Source organism: Xiphophorus hellerii, chromosome 6 (assembly GCF_003331165.1).
Source record: "Xiphophorus hellerii strain 12219 chromosome 6, Xiphophorus_hellerii-4.1, whole genome shotgun sequence".
Taxonomy (NCBI): Eukaryota; Metazoa; Chordata; class Actinopteri; order Cyprinodontiformes; family Poeciliidae; genus Xiphophorus; species Xiphophorus hellerii.
This window is the reverse complement of record NC_045677.1, coordinates 22,880,678-22,895,972: the sequence shown is the minus strand read 5'-3', so window position 1 is coordinate 22,895,972 and position 15,295 is coordinate 22,880,678. Positions and strand designations below refer to the sequence as shown.

General features: G+C 39.1%; 1 protein-coding gene across 11 annotated transcripts in view; it reads right to left on the bottom strand.

Moving 5' to 3' along the window:
- The window catches only part of LOC116721851 (receptor-type tyrosine-protein phosphatase mu), a 200,052-nt gene that overhangs the window by 22,228 nt on the left and 162,529 nt on the right, over window positions 1-15,295 (bottom strand). For all 11 annotated transcript variants that reach the window (XM_032565856.1, XM_032565855.1, XM_032565857.1 and 8 more), the window contains 4 exons: window positions 15,055-15,142; window positions 14,023-14,099; window positions 9,582-9,618; window positions 1,269-1,366 (listed from right to left, as the gene is read on the bottom strand). In XM_032565856.1, the coding sequence (XP_032421747.1) occupies window positions 1,269-1,366; window positions 9,582-9,618; window positions 14,023-14,099; window positions 15,055-15,142 (300 nt within the window). The remainder of the gene's footprint in view (window positions 1-1,268; window positions 1,367-9,581; window positions 9,619-14,022; window positions 14,100-15,054; window positions 15,143-15,295) is intronic.

Genomic DNA, 15,295 nt, shown 5'->3' with positions numbered 1-15,295 from the left:
CTTGTTAAAGGGCCTATGTCACATTTTAGAGCCAGAAAACCTACACTGCAAAAACACAAAATCATGCAAGGTATTTTTGGTTAAGTTTCTAATGCAAATATCTTAAGTACTTAAAATAAGACGTCTAACTTACAAGTAACTTTTGGAGCTTGTTTTAAGTGAACAAATCTTTAATATTGATAAAAAATACCAGTTATAAGTGAAATAATCTACCAGTGAAGCATGATATTTTCCCCCATTTTATAAGTTAAAATTGATTTAACTTATATCATATTATGGCATTTTTAATATGGCATTTTAACTTATGGGAAAAAGTTAAAATGCTTATGGCTAGAAAATGAGAATGAATTGCTTTCTTGACAAACAGATTTTTCTTATAAGAAAATGTTGAATGAATGCACTGAAAAAAATAAAACAAGTGATCCATCTTAAGTATATTGTATTATCTGGTCACAAGTACTCAAATTAAGTTTATTGAACTCATGTAAACAAACTTAATTAGATTACATGAGACAAATTAACATTTTTCTGTTGTGGTAATTTGTGTACAGAAGGGTGATTGACAGCACTAAGACCCTCCTCCTGGCTCTGATTGGTTGTTTCTGATGCCGCTGTGACCTCAGGAGAAGGCAGATGAGCTCAATTTTTTTCACAGACTAGATGTCTAATATTATACTGTCACAACAAAGTGACGGTTTTATATTTCTAAATTGTGGGGGGGAAAATTTTATTTTATTATGAGATACAAGTCTGGAAAGAAAAATATGTAAAAATTATGATGTAGGCCTTAAAAAAAGTCTGCTAAGGTTCTACGGTTAGCTTAGAAGCATAAAACATCTTTTTGAGTTAATAAGAGTCCCCTTCTTTTGTCCAATGAGGACGACATTAGGAGACATTTCTTTTCCGAAGGGCTCTGTAAGAGCTGGCAGTTACAGCAGAGTCTAATCTTCTGTTATAGAGCCACTCAGATGAAACAGTAGTCAGTCGCCTGGATGCCTCTCTGGTAATGAAGGCCATCAATCAGTTTCTTTTCACTTCTCACTGATCAGATAGATGGAAAAAGAGCTGGCGGCTCACGAGTCCCACGCCTCACTAAGTCAGGATACACTCACACACACACAAACATCTGGGCACTGATGTTCAAAGACATTAAAAAACATAAAAGATGGCTCGGCTAGCCTCGGGATACAATCGGGCTGTCAGTCGACCCGAGAGTGAGATAATCTTGTTTGAGATCTGCGGTTTGAGTGATTGTAATTAATACCCACCCTGCCCACTTCCACCAGGTTGGTCACCATAACTATAGCTGCCGTGTTTTCCTGCCACACCATCCGCCAGAAGTCGAAGACTGTCTCTTGCATGGGCCCTTAGAAAGAGAAAAGAGGAAAAGATGAAAAATTGAAAAAGAGAGGGAATTCAGTTTTCTAAATGTTCTCAAACAACACAAGTCCTTTTTCAATCTGACAAATAAAACAGTGGCTATGAAGAGCTAAGAGCTCCTAAAAATATATCCAATTCATAAACACGTGCTAAATTTAAAATATGTTCCAGATTTTTTATGAAATCCTGAACTTTTGAGACCAAAGCCTTAAATTTCATAAATCCTAAGACAAAATAAAGGTGAAGTTGCTGTCCGGTTTGGCTATGTGGTCTGGTAGACTCTCTTCGACTGGGGACCAAAATTGTAACATTTGTTACATTTTCAGCTGCTGCGGTTCGCTTTCACATTGCACTTTGTCAAACGATCCAATCTAATTGAAAAAACTGTTCCTCTCCTCGCCTGTGGTGGAGCTGCACTATGAACCACTGAAGGAGGTGACATGATAACCTATAAAGACATGAGTGTAACTTTCTTGTTCAGAAAATGTAAACAAAAATAAAATTTTATCAGAATTTAGCGGTTGTAAGATTTCTCTCGTCTTTGGTAAAAGCCATTTCTTCCACTAGCGCTAGACTCCTGCTTTTGATTTGGTTGTATTTACCCAGAATGCCCTGGGCTATAGTTCACTTCCTGCTTTTGAAGCGGTCTCCGGTCCACTTGGTGTTCACATATGCATTCAAACCGCAACAGAGTTCACTTCAACCGAACCAACGTCTAGGGTTGTAGACGAACCAGAATTCACTTTTTTGGTCCACATCAGAGTTTTATTCAGAATTCACACCTCCTCAAATGAACTAGAAAAAAAAAACTAGAGTTCAATTAAAGCGGACTTAATAGGGCTGGTGTGAATGCACCCCTTAAATATATTACATTATGATCGTAAAACAGGAGGAATATTAGGGCCAATCATTGTCAAAAAATGACCCTCCCAGATTGGCTGCTTTTCAGGCACCAGACAATAGCATGTCAAGTAGCATTTGGGCTAGGTATTTTAGCTTGCCAAGATGCATTTTCTAAAATAATAGGTGAGGGTCCAGTGTATTTTTCATCTTTTTTGGAATGGTTTGTCAAAAGAGGTGTGATATAATATAAACAATTAAAGTGACATCTCATGGCTGGAAAGCCAGAGAGAAACACATAAAATGCTGCTCTTTTATCCTCTTATATTATAATTCTTAGGAATCAGTAAAAACCTGAAAGGGAAACAGATTGTAGTAAAGAAAGTAATGAATAAGTGTTATTTGTTTTCTATCCTTTAGACCAGAAAAATTACTAAGTCAATATAAGTAAGTGAGCAATGACTCAATATTCTTGCATAGAACTGTATGTATATGTTAAAGGTTTAAACCAATAAATTTAAAATAAGACTAAAACCTAAGTCTTATTGTGTGTGTAACTGTGTGTGGCAAATCTCAGCGTAATTACCACTATGTCTCATCTGTTCAGCACCAACCTTTCTCCTCTGAACCAGACCCAGAAGTGTCTGCTGAACATCAAACTAAATGAGCAGACAGCCATTCGATGCCCCTAATATTTAAAACTTCACGGAGCAATAATTGTGGGTTGGATTTAATTATTAATCTGGTTGGTTTTAATCAAGCGCCACGTGAAAAAGAATTACTTCTGACAAATTAATTAGTGAATGCAAATCTCCACAACTGTGCGTTCTCCTGCGCTGGGCCAAATTACCTGGAGACACAGAGAATTATGCAGCCACATGCTGAGCGAAGACGCAGCACAACACACGAACAAAGTGTTTGTGTTGTTCTTATCAGTTAGGAAGTAAGAACATTTAATAACAGGGAGGCACTCACACCCAGTTAAAAATCAGGTCACCAAATTCCGAAGTAATTCTTTGCTTTTGCTTAGTATTTATGTGTAGAAAAAATTTTAAGCTACCTCAGAGATGGCTTGGCAAAAAAATACTAGTAATTATGCATCCTAAGGTCTTTAAGAGACACAAAAAACCCCCCCCAAAGTGACCACAAAAAGGTGCGCCATATATATTAATAAGACAGAATATGGTGTTCGGTGAGAAAATAATAATAAATCCACCAATCCCATTGTGGTTTAAATCATTTTTAGGGTGAAAGGTTTTAAAGTGTTGAAGGTTTTAGCTTTTAGATTAAAAGTTTAACTTTTTCATCGCATAATTAGCTGCTGGAGTTAACAGAATTTCTATACCTTTAAAAAAAACAACCTAATTTGGCTATTTGAAGATATTACTTCATCAAATATGAACAGTCATAGTGGAGTACATGAAGAAGCCCCACCCACCTTACAGGGGGATTTCTATGATGTCATTAAACGTGCACTGCAAAAACACTAAAACTCACCAAGTAATTTTGGTCTAGATTATAGAACGCTTGAAATAAGACAAAACTAATTTAAAAGTAACATTTTAGCAAGAAACAGGAGCTTGTTTTCAGTAAATTATTCCATAATATTAATAAAAATACTAGTTCCACTGGCAGATTATTTCACTGAAAAATGTCTTGTATTAAGTTATATAATCTGCCAGTGGAACTAATATTTTAAGAAGAAAACTAAGTGCAAATTCTGGTATTTTAAAGACTGAAATTTGTATAAAATTAAGATAAATAACAACTACAGTTACACCTAATACGTGTCTGTTTTCTTCCAAGAGATAGTCATACAATAAAGTTTTTAGTGTTTTGTGGACTTTTTGTTGCCTCTCTTTAAATTTCTCACATCCTTGACAGAGGAGATCCACCGGAACCGTTTTTCCCTCCATGTAAAAGTTTCTAGATCCACCACTGTGTGCCGTTAGTGTTTCTAAATGCGCAACCAGCTTTGATTTATACAATTTTGATGAATTTAAAATTCCTTAGCAAATATAGTTTTGTTTGGAGCCAAAGCATGTATATATTTTAGCAAGAATATTTAAGTGTTGTGGTTTCATTTGTAAAAAAAATTTAAAAAGTCAGATTTTGTCGCCCAGACATTCAGCGCCAGTCGACTCACCAACTTCCAAGTGTATTCTCTCAGTCCTTCTGTTTTGCATGCGGTGGCATGCCTTAAATTAAACCGTAAGACCTCAGCCTCCTCTCCAGTCACTTCCATTCTATCCGATAGCTACCCAACCCGATTGAACCACCCACTCTGCTACCTCCCACACTTGTCCCTGAGGGAGGATACACACTGTTGAGAAGTTTGAGAGAGGGAGACTGAGAAGCAGGACAGCTGGTGTGTAGGACTTCAGTAACACAATAACACTTGGCATTATATGGTAAATAGACTGATGGGAGGATCATGCCAAGCTTCCACCCAGCCAATTTATGTTTCTATAAGGATGCAAAGATGGAGAGTTGATATGGGGATGTTGCTGGGTAGAAGTGCACTTGATGGCACTCATGAGGAAATGAGGAGGGCTCTAGATGCCAGGGTAGATAAACACAAACAAAGGGAACGCAGATCCAGTACTTTGTTCGCTTTCAAGCAGGGGCTGTCAAATTAACTTAAGAAAAAAAAAAAACAACATACAAGTACTTTTTTGGCAAAATAATGTCTGATAGACAAATGAATTGTGATAAATAAATAGGAAGAAGCAGTTCTATGAGCCAATCCAAGGCAGAATGAAAGTAAAGATCTCAAATTTTATCCAGCCATAAGTAGCTTATTAAAGGAAAAAGACCAACAGTTTAGCCTTGAATCACTGAAATTATTTATAATTTTTAGACAGTAAAATGTTGAAATTTGAAATGGATTGAGAACAATAACTCTAGTCAATAATCATCCAGTTTTACTTGGATGATTGGATGAATTAAGTGATAGAAAAGATGGCTGGACAAATGGATGGATAGAGGGAAGGATGGCTAGTTGGATGAACAAATACATGGATAGGAGGATGGAAGGATGACTGGATAGTTGGATGAATAGATGGAGGAACAATGGATGGATGGATGAAAAGACGAGCATTTTCTCATGAATATTGTAATTACATTGAATTATATTTAGAAGCATAAAGTTTGATTTCTTGTTTTCTTATAACCAGAACCAGAATCAAACACAGAGAAGCAGCCTTCACCTTCTATGCACCACCGATCTGGCACAAACTTCCAGAAAACTGAAAAACAGCCAAAACACTGAGTTCCTTTAAATCTAAACTAAAAGGCCACCTGTTTAGAGTTGCTTTTGAAACATTATAAATGAAACATAAACATTCTCATGTGTAAATATGGCACTTGACAAAATGTAATGCTTCAGTTGTTGACTTTGTCTATGATTTTGTATTTTTATGATTTAAAGCGTTTTAAACTGCCTTGTTGCTGAAATGCACTATACAAATAAACTTGATTGATAATAAAGAACTTTAAAAACTGCGTCACCACAACCAGCTCATGTTGCTAGCAACTAGCACGTGGTAAAAACCCACTCTGAGTTTAATCCACAGGTTACTTGAGAGAAGCTGATTTGAGAGCTCACTCCAGGAGGATGAGAGCAGTGTTTGTAGTACAATACGTGCAGATTCTAGCAGGAGAAGTTTGGAGGAGACACTTCACAGGAGAAGAAAAGCAGCAGGAGCTTTTCTTCCAGCTGTCAGAGAGCTAACGCTGCTGCAGCTGAAGCTTTGCTTTGGGACTGCAGGCCCTGCTCCTCCTCAGAAGCTCCGAGTGTGACAGCTGCAGAAATCCCCCAGCCAGGTACGTCGCAAAACTCCCGATCAACACATGCATGTACACCCCCTCAGACAAACACTCAGGCAATGTTCCTCCTCTCCCCTATTAATATTACATGCAGCAGACTTTAGCATAATGTACTCTCACTTATCATTGATTTACTCTCTCCCTCTTTCCATCGCCTCCTCACACCTCCCCGCTGGGCTTTGAGATGTTAACCTGTAAATAATAAAACTTCAGCACTCCTGGTGACATTTGCTGCGGAAACGACCGAAGGGGAAAAACTCGATGAAATTGAACCCTTTCTGCGGTTATGCATATTTCTCATCTTCACCAGGAGGAAGCTGGGACTTATCAGAACTGTTTGTATATCTGTGTCGGTGAAATTTACCGTCTCCGCCGGGGAGAAACTTATGTCTGATCGGTACTTAGGCATAAAAATGGACAGAGGCAAAGTGGTGAACCGGGAGCGCTGTTGTGCACGCTTAAGCTGGTAAGTAGGTGACCTGCAGTCAAGAGAGTTACAGGAATTTGTGTTGCTGCAGCAAAAAAAACGAGGATGACCTACATAATGAGGAGCAGAGCTTGGGTGATGAGGCTTTTATGGACTGACAGCTGTTCTACCTGCCGTCACCTTGACAGAGCAAAGGGACTCGTCAATAAACCCCAAACTAATGAGTGTCATTGTAGTTTTATAGTGTGAGAGAACTGAGACAACGTTATCCCACCTGTCTGCCGTTTTAAGCATATCCGAACTACCTCCACCAGCAATTTATGACAGGGATTTTTTAGCTTATCCAGCACTACTTGAAGCCTGGTGATTTTCTGAGCGCTGCTGGTCCCAATGGACTGGAAGTGTCAGTCACTGGAGAAACTTTGCAAAGAGGGGAGAGAGGAGACTACTTCCTCATTTTCCACGAGTCCACCAGTGCCCAGCTGCTTCTTTTCAGGTGCTACAGTATGCAGTTTGTCTGAGTGAGAGAGACAGGTCTGTGTCTGGCTCCGCTATCATCTCTGGCTGCTCTTTGCCTCAGTGTCAGCAGACTGAGCCTTCCTTCCTGTCAGTCTGCCGGAGCTGATGATGAATTATAAAAAAGAGCCTGCTTTCCTGGAGAATACAGATATTTCCACATGAACAGTTCTTGGGTACTAACAAGCATTCATCTGCCTTTAACTTGGGACTTTTGTAGCTCATTATTGTGAAGTGAAACAAAAATGATGCATGGTTTTAAAAATAGTTTCAAATAAAAATGTAAAACGTGACATCGCTATGTTCTTGAAGACAAAAAGATTCAGGACTGAGTAGAGGAGATTCACTTTTGAGCAGGATGAAGACTCTCCCATACGTCCGATCGTGGGAAGGCCGCCTCTGCTTCTCGACCATCCAGGACCAGGATGAACCATTTCCTACAGAGCTCTGTGTGAAGTGTTGTGTGATTGGTCAGAAGTTTGTGGCCATGTTTTATGTAGAAATGTGCTCGAACAGCAATGCTAATATTTCTCTTCAACTAGTCTGCTTCCAGTATCTGGATTTTGTACCTGCAGCCGACATGAATACTTTTGACGTAACGTATTGTACAAGATGAGAAATTACGTAAATTTGTACCATTCTACATAAAATACCTTCAAAGACTGTCAAGTGGCTAAAAACTCCTGGATGGAAATTGCAAAGTCATGAAGTCGACCATGAAGGAATCCGTCTGCAGAAAGAGGGGTCTGTTTCCCTCTGTGAGCGTTTTGTTGAAGCAAAACAGATCCTTCCATGGCTTCTTCTTTCGTCTGAGTTCAGTATCCAATATCGCTGCAGAGGCAGACTGTGTAGAAAGCCGCTGATGTAAACTGCAAACTAAGCTTATTAGGTAAGTAAAGTTAGTTTCTTTTTGAACAAGTGAAACACAATGCTGTAAAATATCCCAACAAATATCTCAAGAAGTATCTCACTGTTTGTCTCTACAGCGCTCTGTCTGGAGTGAAGTCATTTTCAGATTGGAGCACCAACTTCTGAGACAACTTGAACACAGCAGGCAGACAGCCACAGCTACAACTGAGACGTTAAGACCAAAACTATATTAAAATGGAACAGTCCAAGTACAAACCTAAATCGAACTAAGAATCTGTAGTAAAATGTTGGAATTGCTTTCTACTGACACTGACTGACCAATCTGACTAAGCTGGGGGTGTTTTGCAAAGCAGAATGAGCAAAAAAAAAGTTTTTTCAATGGAAAACTTTAAAAACCATGGATAATTTCTTTTCCATTTTCCATTGCATTGCCCTATGTTAGCCTATATAGCATAAAATTCCAGTAAATTACACTAAACCTTATGGTAATCATGTGACAAACTTCAAAAGGGGAACTTGAAGGTGTATGAATACTTTTGGACGCCACTGTAGATGGCTGCAATTAGTGCAACGCCGTATCACGGTTGTGATGGAAATTGAGAACTCATTATGCAAGCTCAATGAGAAAAAAAATGGGCTAATTAGCTTTAAGGGAAACACGTTGGTAGTCTTCTCGAGCTTTTCTTCCTTCTGTTTGGAAAATATCTTTGACTGTTGATCCCCTGGCGCATATTTAAAAATGAAGCATGGAGGGCTCTTAATGGATACAGGACACTTATGGAAGTCAATAATCCGACAGAAAATTCTTTCAGAGCCGAGCACGCTTGTTAAACGGGAGGCCTGCAGCGGAGAGCCAGCACTTGACAGAGGGCTTTGTTTTGAGTGTTTGACTCGGCGGTCAATGCGAGGCGTAGCAGGTGCAGTGCACTCAGACACACGTGCAGACAGAGTGGCCGAGCAGCCTGATTGGTATGCCGTGTCTTTTTGAAGTAAGAGCAAACCGAGAGTTGTTTTAATTGAGATGCTGAGGAAGGGAGGCAATGCACTAATAAACAGGTAATTATGCAACTCCCAGCTCCGCTAAAGCAGACTGTGAATCCATTAAGGCCTCTTTGCAAAAAAAACCACACAAAAAAACTGTTTTTCCTCTTCACTGATTTTTTTTGTTTTATATTTTTTCTGAAAATCCCTGTACATGAAGCAGCACTGTTGAGTGGGAGTGAGGTTCTCAATGCAAAATTCATAACAATTAACCATCAATCAGATTTAACCTCTCAGGTCACTGGAAGAGCTCTGTTCTCCGTAAAATCTGCCAGCCAGATTAGCACAATGACAAAATGTGCCTGTACATGTCAGCTAATCCATTTATTTATTCATCCAGCGTGCTCCCAGACTGGCTGATTAATCGCTCCCACACCGCCGATGGAAGCGGAGAGGAAGAGAGACGGAGTGAGGAGGAAGCGTGCCGTTGCGCTCGCTAGCAGGCGTGTCTGCATGTCTGTGTACAGCAAGGAGCAGCGGCAGATTTGCACAAACACACACCTGACTGAGCATCAAAGAGCAGTTTGCAGCAGCGCATGTAAACAACAATTGGGATGTTCAGAGAGATGTTTGCGAACACCTGCACAAACCCGAAGCAACAGACAGCCGGAAATTTTCACCACCCACACATTCCAGTTCAAAGCAAATGATAATTTTTTTTTGAAAATTTTGCTCTTACCCTGAGTGGCGATGTAGTGATTCGGCCTGTGGTAGCCCTGGAAAAGGAGAGAGGAAGAAGAAAAGTATGGGATGAGAATATGAGCCACTTAACATCGCTCCTGGTTGTAAAAACACCAGCTGCTGAGAGTTTATTTGCACTAGAAAACATATTGTCTTTGATATACATTGAGTAGAGCATTAGTGGAGGTTGTGAAATGGCTCTTTTCACAAAAAGATACATTAAAAAGCAGAGCAAGAAATCCTCATAGCAACTGTTTTTATTTTTAAAGTGTTCAATTTATGCAAGAATAAGAACTGCACTCATTCTTTAGATTTGACCTTCAAGCAGCCGAGCTTTCTCTTAATCTTTTATAACGGTGCTGAGCCAAAGTTACTCAGGGTTTGGAATATTTTTCTTTGGACTTTGGATGCTTTTCCATTCACTTTTGCCATTTTAGGATAACAGTTTTGATATTAAAGCCACTTGAAAATTGCAAATGTTGTTTAGGAAATTTTCTAACAACAATTTACAGACATTTGAGGAAAGTAAAACTTTAATTCACTTTGGAGTTGTTTTAGTATTTAGACAATCTAGATTACGAGATGTACTTGAATGCTTTTGGGAAATTTCGTCTGGTTAGAGTGACTATCAGCAGTACTGGTGTGTTGTCATTTCATATGCTGTGCAGCATTTTGGACTGGTTGGATGCTCCTGGCAGCTGGATTTGGATGTTAGCTAATTTTCAGCACCAGTGATGTTTACATTCAGATAAATATTGTTCCAGGTGAACAATTCAGTTACTTGCTGGACACTGAATGTAATTGTAGTTGAAAAATGCATATGCTGACGTTTTGTGACAGACTAGACACAAAATGGGGGCATTTTAAGATAGTCTGAAAGGAAAGTAGAAAGTATAATTGACCTTAACATGTAGATGTGATGTGGAAGTTGGTGTGTCTTGGTTCGGTTAAAAAAAAGTTAAAGGAATCATTTATCTGCTTTCCTCTGTTGTGACCATGTGCAACATTTCCTGATGTAAACAATAATATGCAACGTGTCTGTACAGGTGTGCATTTCTTTATTTTGATATTAGACTGTGCAGAACTAAAATGCTTCTTGAAAGACGATCCAAAAAAGGATTCTCTGTCACACTCTACATGCAGCGCACCTCTGGACTAAGCATCAGAAGCGTTGATAATCCCCAAGATACAAACTAACTGTGCTGATCTTCACAATAAGGCCCCCAGTCTAAGGGATTACTTTAATCCCTTCAAGTTTTATTTGTCCAATTCATTGTCTTCTCCTCAGAGATATGAGCCAGGAAACAAAACATTAGGACTTAAAGGCTCTTCCTCCACCCAGCCAGCCTCCTTTCGATTGTGCTCCCCACCACCTCCCCTCTCTCCCAGCCACCCCTGCTGCTTTGCTTATCTCTCTCATATTCAATTTAACGTGGACTGTGATTAACGCTCCTCCAACGACGGGAGAAAGACACAAAGGATATTTTCCTCATTCTGCCTCTCATCCACAGGGCTCCTTCAGCTATTCAGCTCTCCTCCATTTTTAATGACTTTCTTATCTCTGGACTACGGAGGAGATTTGTTTGGGCTTTCATGTGTGTTCGCTTGAGTAAAGCAGAGGCCCTGTACACTGTTGGATTAGACAGTGGAAGACAGAGAGAGAAAGAAATGGCCCTGACATTCGTTCAGGTGAGAGAAGCTTTCGATGGACACGCCAGAGCCTTTCTGTAAGCCTATTAGCAAAACACAAGTACGTCTTCAGGATATGCAGGTAAACATGCAAAATGCCACTTTTGCACATGGCAACAGAATAAGATTTCTTTTCAGGTTTGTGTAAATCATAATGTGATTTTAAATATCTACTGATCTTGGTCTTTCACTGCAAACTTAGGATAATTTTAAGAATAGGGAGATAAGTGTTCAAAACATGTAACATGAAGTCTTTTTGCCTGACCATAATTTCAATTTTAATATTACTACACAGCCCATTTTTACTTCTGAGTGCCAATCCTATCACCTGAAGAGACAGAAAATATGCTTGTATGTTTAGTTGTTCTTGTATTTCCATCAGCTTGGATTACTACAACGCTGTCTTCTCTGGTTTCTGTAAAAATCAATCAAGTTGCTGCAGCTCATCCACAAATGCTGCTGCCAGAGTCCTGACCAACAACGCAAAAGACAATTAGTTTTGAAATGACATGGATTTTGTGAACAGACTGCACCTGTGTTCTTGCCCAACAGTTTGGTGAATATGATTCATTCCTGCTCTGCATTGCTTCTACAAACAATACAATCTGTTCACAGGCCTCAATTGTGTGTACATAACATAACTCTACAGGCAACAGATCATTGCACTGTTTCATTGCCTCCTAAATGTTTATTAAAATACTGCATCAATTGCACAGAAACGAAACACACCCACTCAGCTTACTCGTACATGACTCCAAATAATCAGAATACCAGAGTACACTAACAAACAGTGTGGCAAATGTTCTGCACATAAGAGTTTATTGGCAGAAGAAGCTTTTAGATGGGTTAAAAAGCTTTCTGAAGAGCAAAAACATCATTACCCATCTGTCCATATTTCTACTAAGTACTTTCCCAATGAAGCTGGCATAGCGGTAGAAATCCTTTTCAATCAGGACCTGCTTTAAAATGCGTATATTCTTATTTTGTAATGGGGCTCTCCACTGCGTAAGTCTTCTCTGCAGCATAATGGGCCATAAAGCGAATAGCGGGAAAGGTAAATAATTTAGGCCTCCTGCATTTTGCCGTGGCACACCTTGCATTATGAATTTATGTTTGAGGGAGTAACAAGAGATTACAAATTACCGCATTATAGAGTGAGACGATAGGAGACTGGCCGAGAGTGCTCTCTCTTTCTCTCTCTCTCCTGAGCAGATAACCACTTAGAGATTCGGCCCATTACACATGGAACGGGAAGCTTCAGTGAGCTGCTGTGATTGGTCACACCCTGCATCTAACACTGCTATTAACAGCAAATCAGGTCAGATCGGGAGAGTCCATATTGTGGGAGTTAAGTGCGTTAGACCTGTTTTTAGTGGAAGCTGTGCCTTTCATCACTTCTTAATGACTTTTACTTAAATCGAAGGCATCCTAAGTCAGTTTTTATTTTTTTACAACTAATGTACACAAGTAATGTACAATAGTTAGAAGTTACAATAGAAGTGAAATTGACTTGCTAAATGTCTAAGAATAGAGATAAAGATGAAAAAGTTTGTTATTTCTTCTCTGTCACACCATACTTCTGATTTCTTTTCAAATATTTTTGGTCTAGTTTCTAGAGTAAATATCTTGAAATAAGTCAAAAGTAACTCATAAGCTACGTTTCTGCGTAATTTAGGAGTTTGTTTTAAGTCAATATTTATATTGATGAAAATATATTAGTTATAAGTGAAATAATCAATGGAACAAGACATTTTGAAAAATGTCAACATTGATTCAAATATTACACATCTGTGTTTTTTTTTCAACATTTCTGTTTAAGAAACCTATTTTCTTGCAAATTCCCATGTACTTTATTCAATTTACCAAAACAAACAACATGTCGTGTTTTTTCAACCTATATTCAAAAATAAAATCAGAGTGTAAAAAATTAAGCTTGTGTCAAATAATAAAACATTAATTATTAAAGACATTTAAACACTAGGGACTGAAAATAAAATTAAAAGTAGAAATCAATGTGTAAAAGCATTTTAAAAAATGCTTTTCAACTGGAGAACAAAAATGTATCTATTTAATTTAATAAACATTGAGAGGAGCAAGCCGAAGAAAAAGAAAAAATCATGGAAAATTCAAATTCACCCAAAAATACACAACTTGGCCAAATCGTCTCTGCATTTGCTTGACCACAGCCCTAGTTTCCATAAAAGAAAATTAAATTAAAGTAAAACACAACATATCCTAGTAAACATCAGGGGTATATATCTATTTTGCTCTTTGAGTGACCAGAAGTGAAGGGATTTGACGATGTATCAAGCACTCCTAATCAGTTATGTCCTTTTGATATTCAGTGCAGTTGAACTCAGTTCATTTGTATTCCTGGTAAACATGTAAAGTAATTATCCATGAGGCCTTTTTGGGCTCTACATGTCAGCTTACAGTTCAAAGCAAAGTCGAAAACTAGAACCTCAGTTTCCCCTCTGGGCCGGTTTGCCTTTTCTCTCTCCCAGCACTGCAAGCCTCTGATCTCTACTCCTCTGAATGTATCCGATGTACAGAATGATACAGCTGGGCCTCTAAAGTTAAGGTAACGTGCCTGAGTGTGTTTTTTTGTTCATGTGTGTGATGGACAAGCAGTCAGTGCCGTCCCATCCCTCAGGCCCCCCTGAGACGGCGGGACCAGCGCCCTCTCTCTCTCCCCAAGAGGAAGCGCAGTGACCTTTGAGTCGGTGGTGCTGGCTGGTGTGAGTACTTACATCAACGTAATTTGCATTAATGTAATCGGAGCTCTGTTCCCCCTCCGGGGCCTGCAGCCTGACACGGGAGTGATCATCTGGAAGAGAGGCAGAGAGGAAGAAACCAGAGTTGAATTAATCATATTAACGAGGCCAGCGAGAGACGAGACGGGAGGGGACAGCTGGAAATAAAGAATGCAGAGAAAAATTAAAAGGTGGGTTTTGGAGGTATGAAACCAGGGGCAGAGGTGGATGCCAGCTAATGGAGGACACCAAACAAACTTAGGCTGTATTCACACTGCAGCCTGAAGTGACCCAAATCTGATTTTTATGCCTTTATACAACTTTTCATACAATCTGAACAACAGAGATCAGATTTTTACAAATGGGACTCAGACCAGTTGGATATGTGGTCCAAAATCCGACATGTGTCTGATGTTTTCAAATGCGACCTGAGTCTGCATGTCCAGGTTGAAATCATCCGACCTCTACATCACCGATACTCAACAAATGTCACTTCTTTGTTTGATTCAAACCTTTTTACAAGAAATAAAGTCAGATTTCTCTATAATAAATGCTAATTTTGCAAACTGCTAGCTTGAACTTTAATATAAAGCAACCGGCCCTGTAAGAACATTCAGATATTTGATATGACCCAAAATGAAAATGAGTTCGACGCTCCTGATCTAAAGCTTTAAATATAAGTAAATTAGCTTCCAAACTGTGTTTCCCAATCAGTCTGGATTCACATATTTCCACCACAGCGAACAGATATCAGGAATAATTTGGGAGCAGTTCTGCTTTCCTTTCACACAACAAGTCAAAGCTACTTATCATATGACATCCCATCCTGCTCAGCCTATTCGTCATAACTGAAAAGACACAACGGGATGAATATAAAAGCAGAATGAAAAGGTCAGAGCTGCTCTCGTTGGCTGGTAATAAAAACTCTGTTTGAGCAGCTTAGACCCATCCAGTCACGAGCTTAGCCAATAAATTAGACAGATGAATGTGGGGGGGTTCATGAGGAGTGTAGAGGTGCTTTGTACACACAGGCAATGATATTCCCATATCGGTTCTTCATGCGGTTCTCATCCTTCTTGGCGGAGTCCCATGGTGCTGACTGTCCTTCAAAAAAGCTCTGAAAAAAAATAAAAAACAGAAGAAAGGGAGATGAAACGTGGTGTCATGTGAAACCATTCCACTCACTGCAAAAACACAAAATTTTACCAAGTATTTTTGTCTGATTTATAATGCAAAAAGCCTAGTATACTTGAAATAAGACAAAATTAAC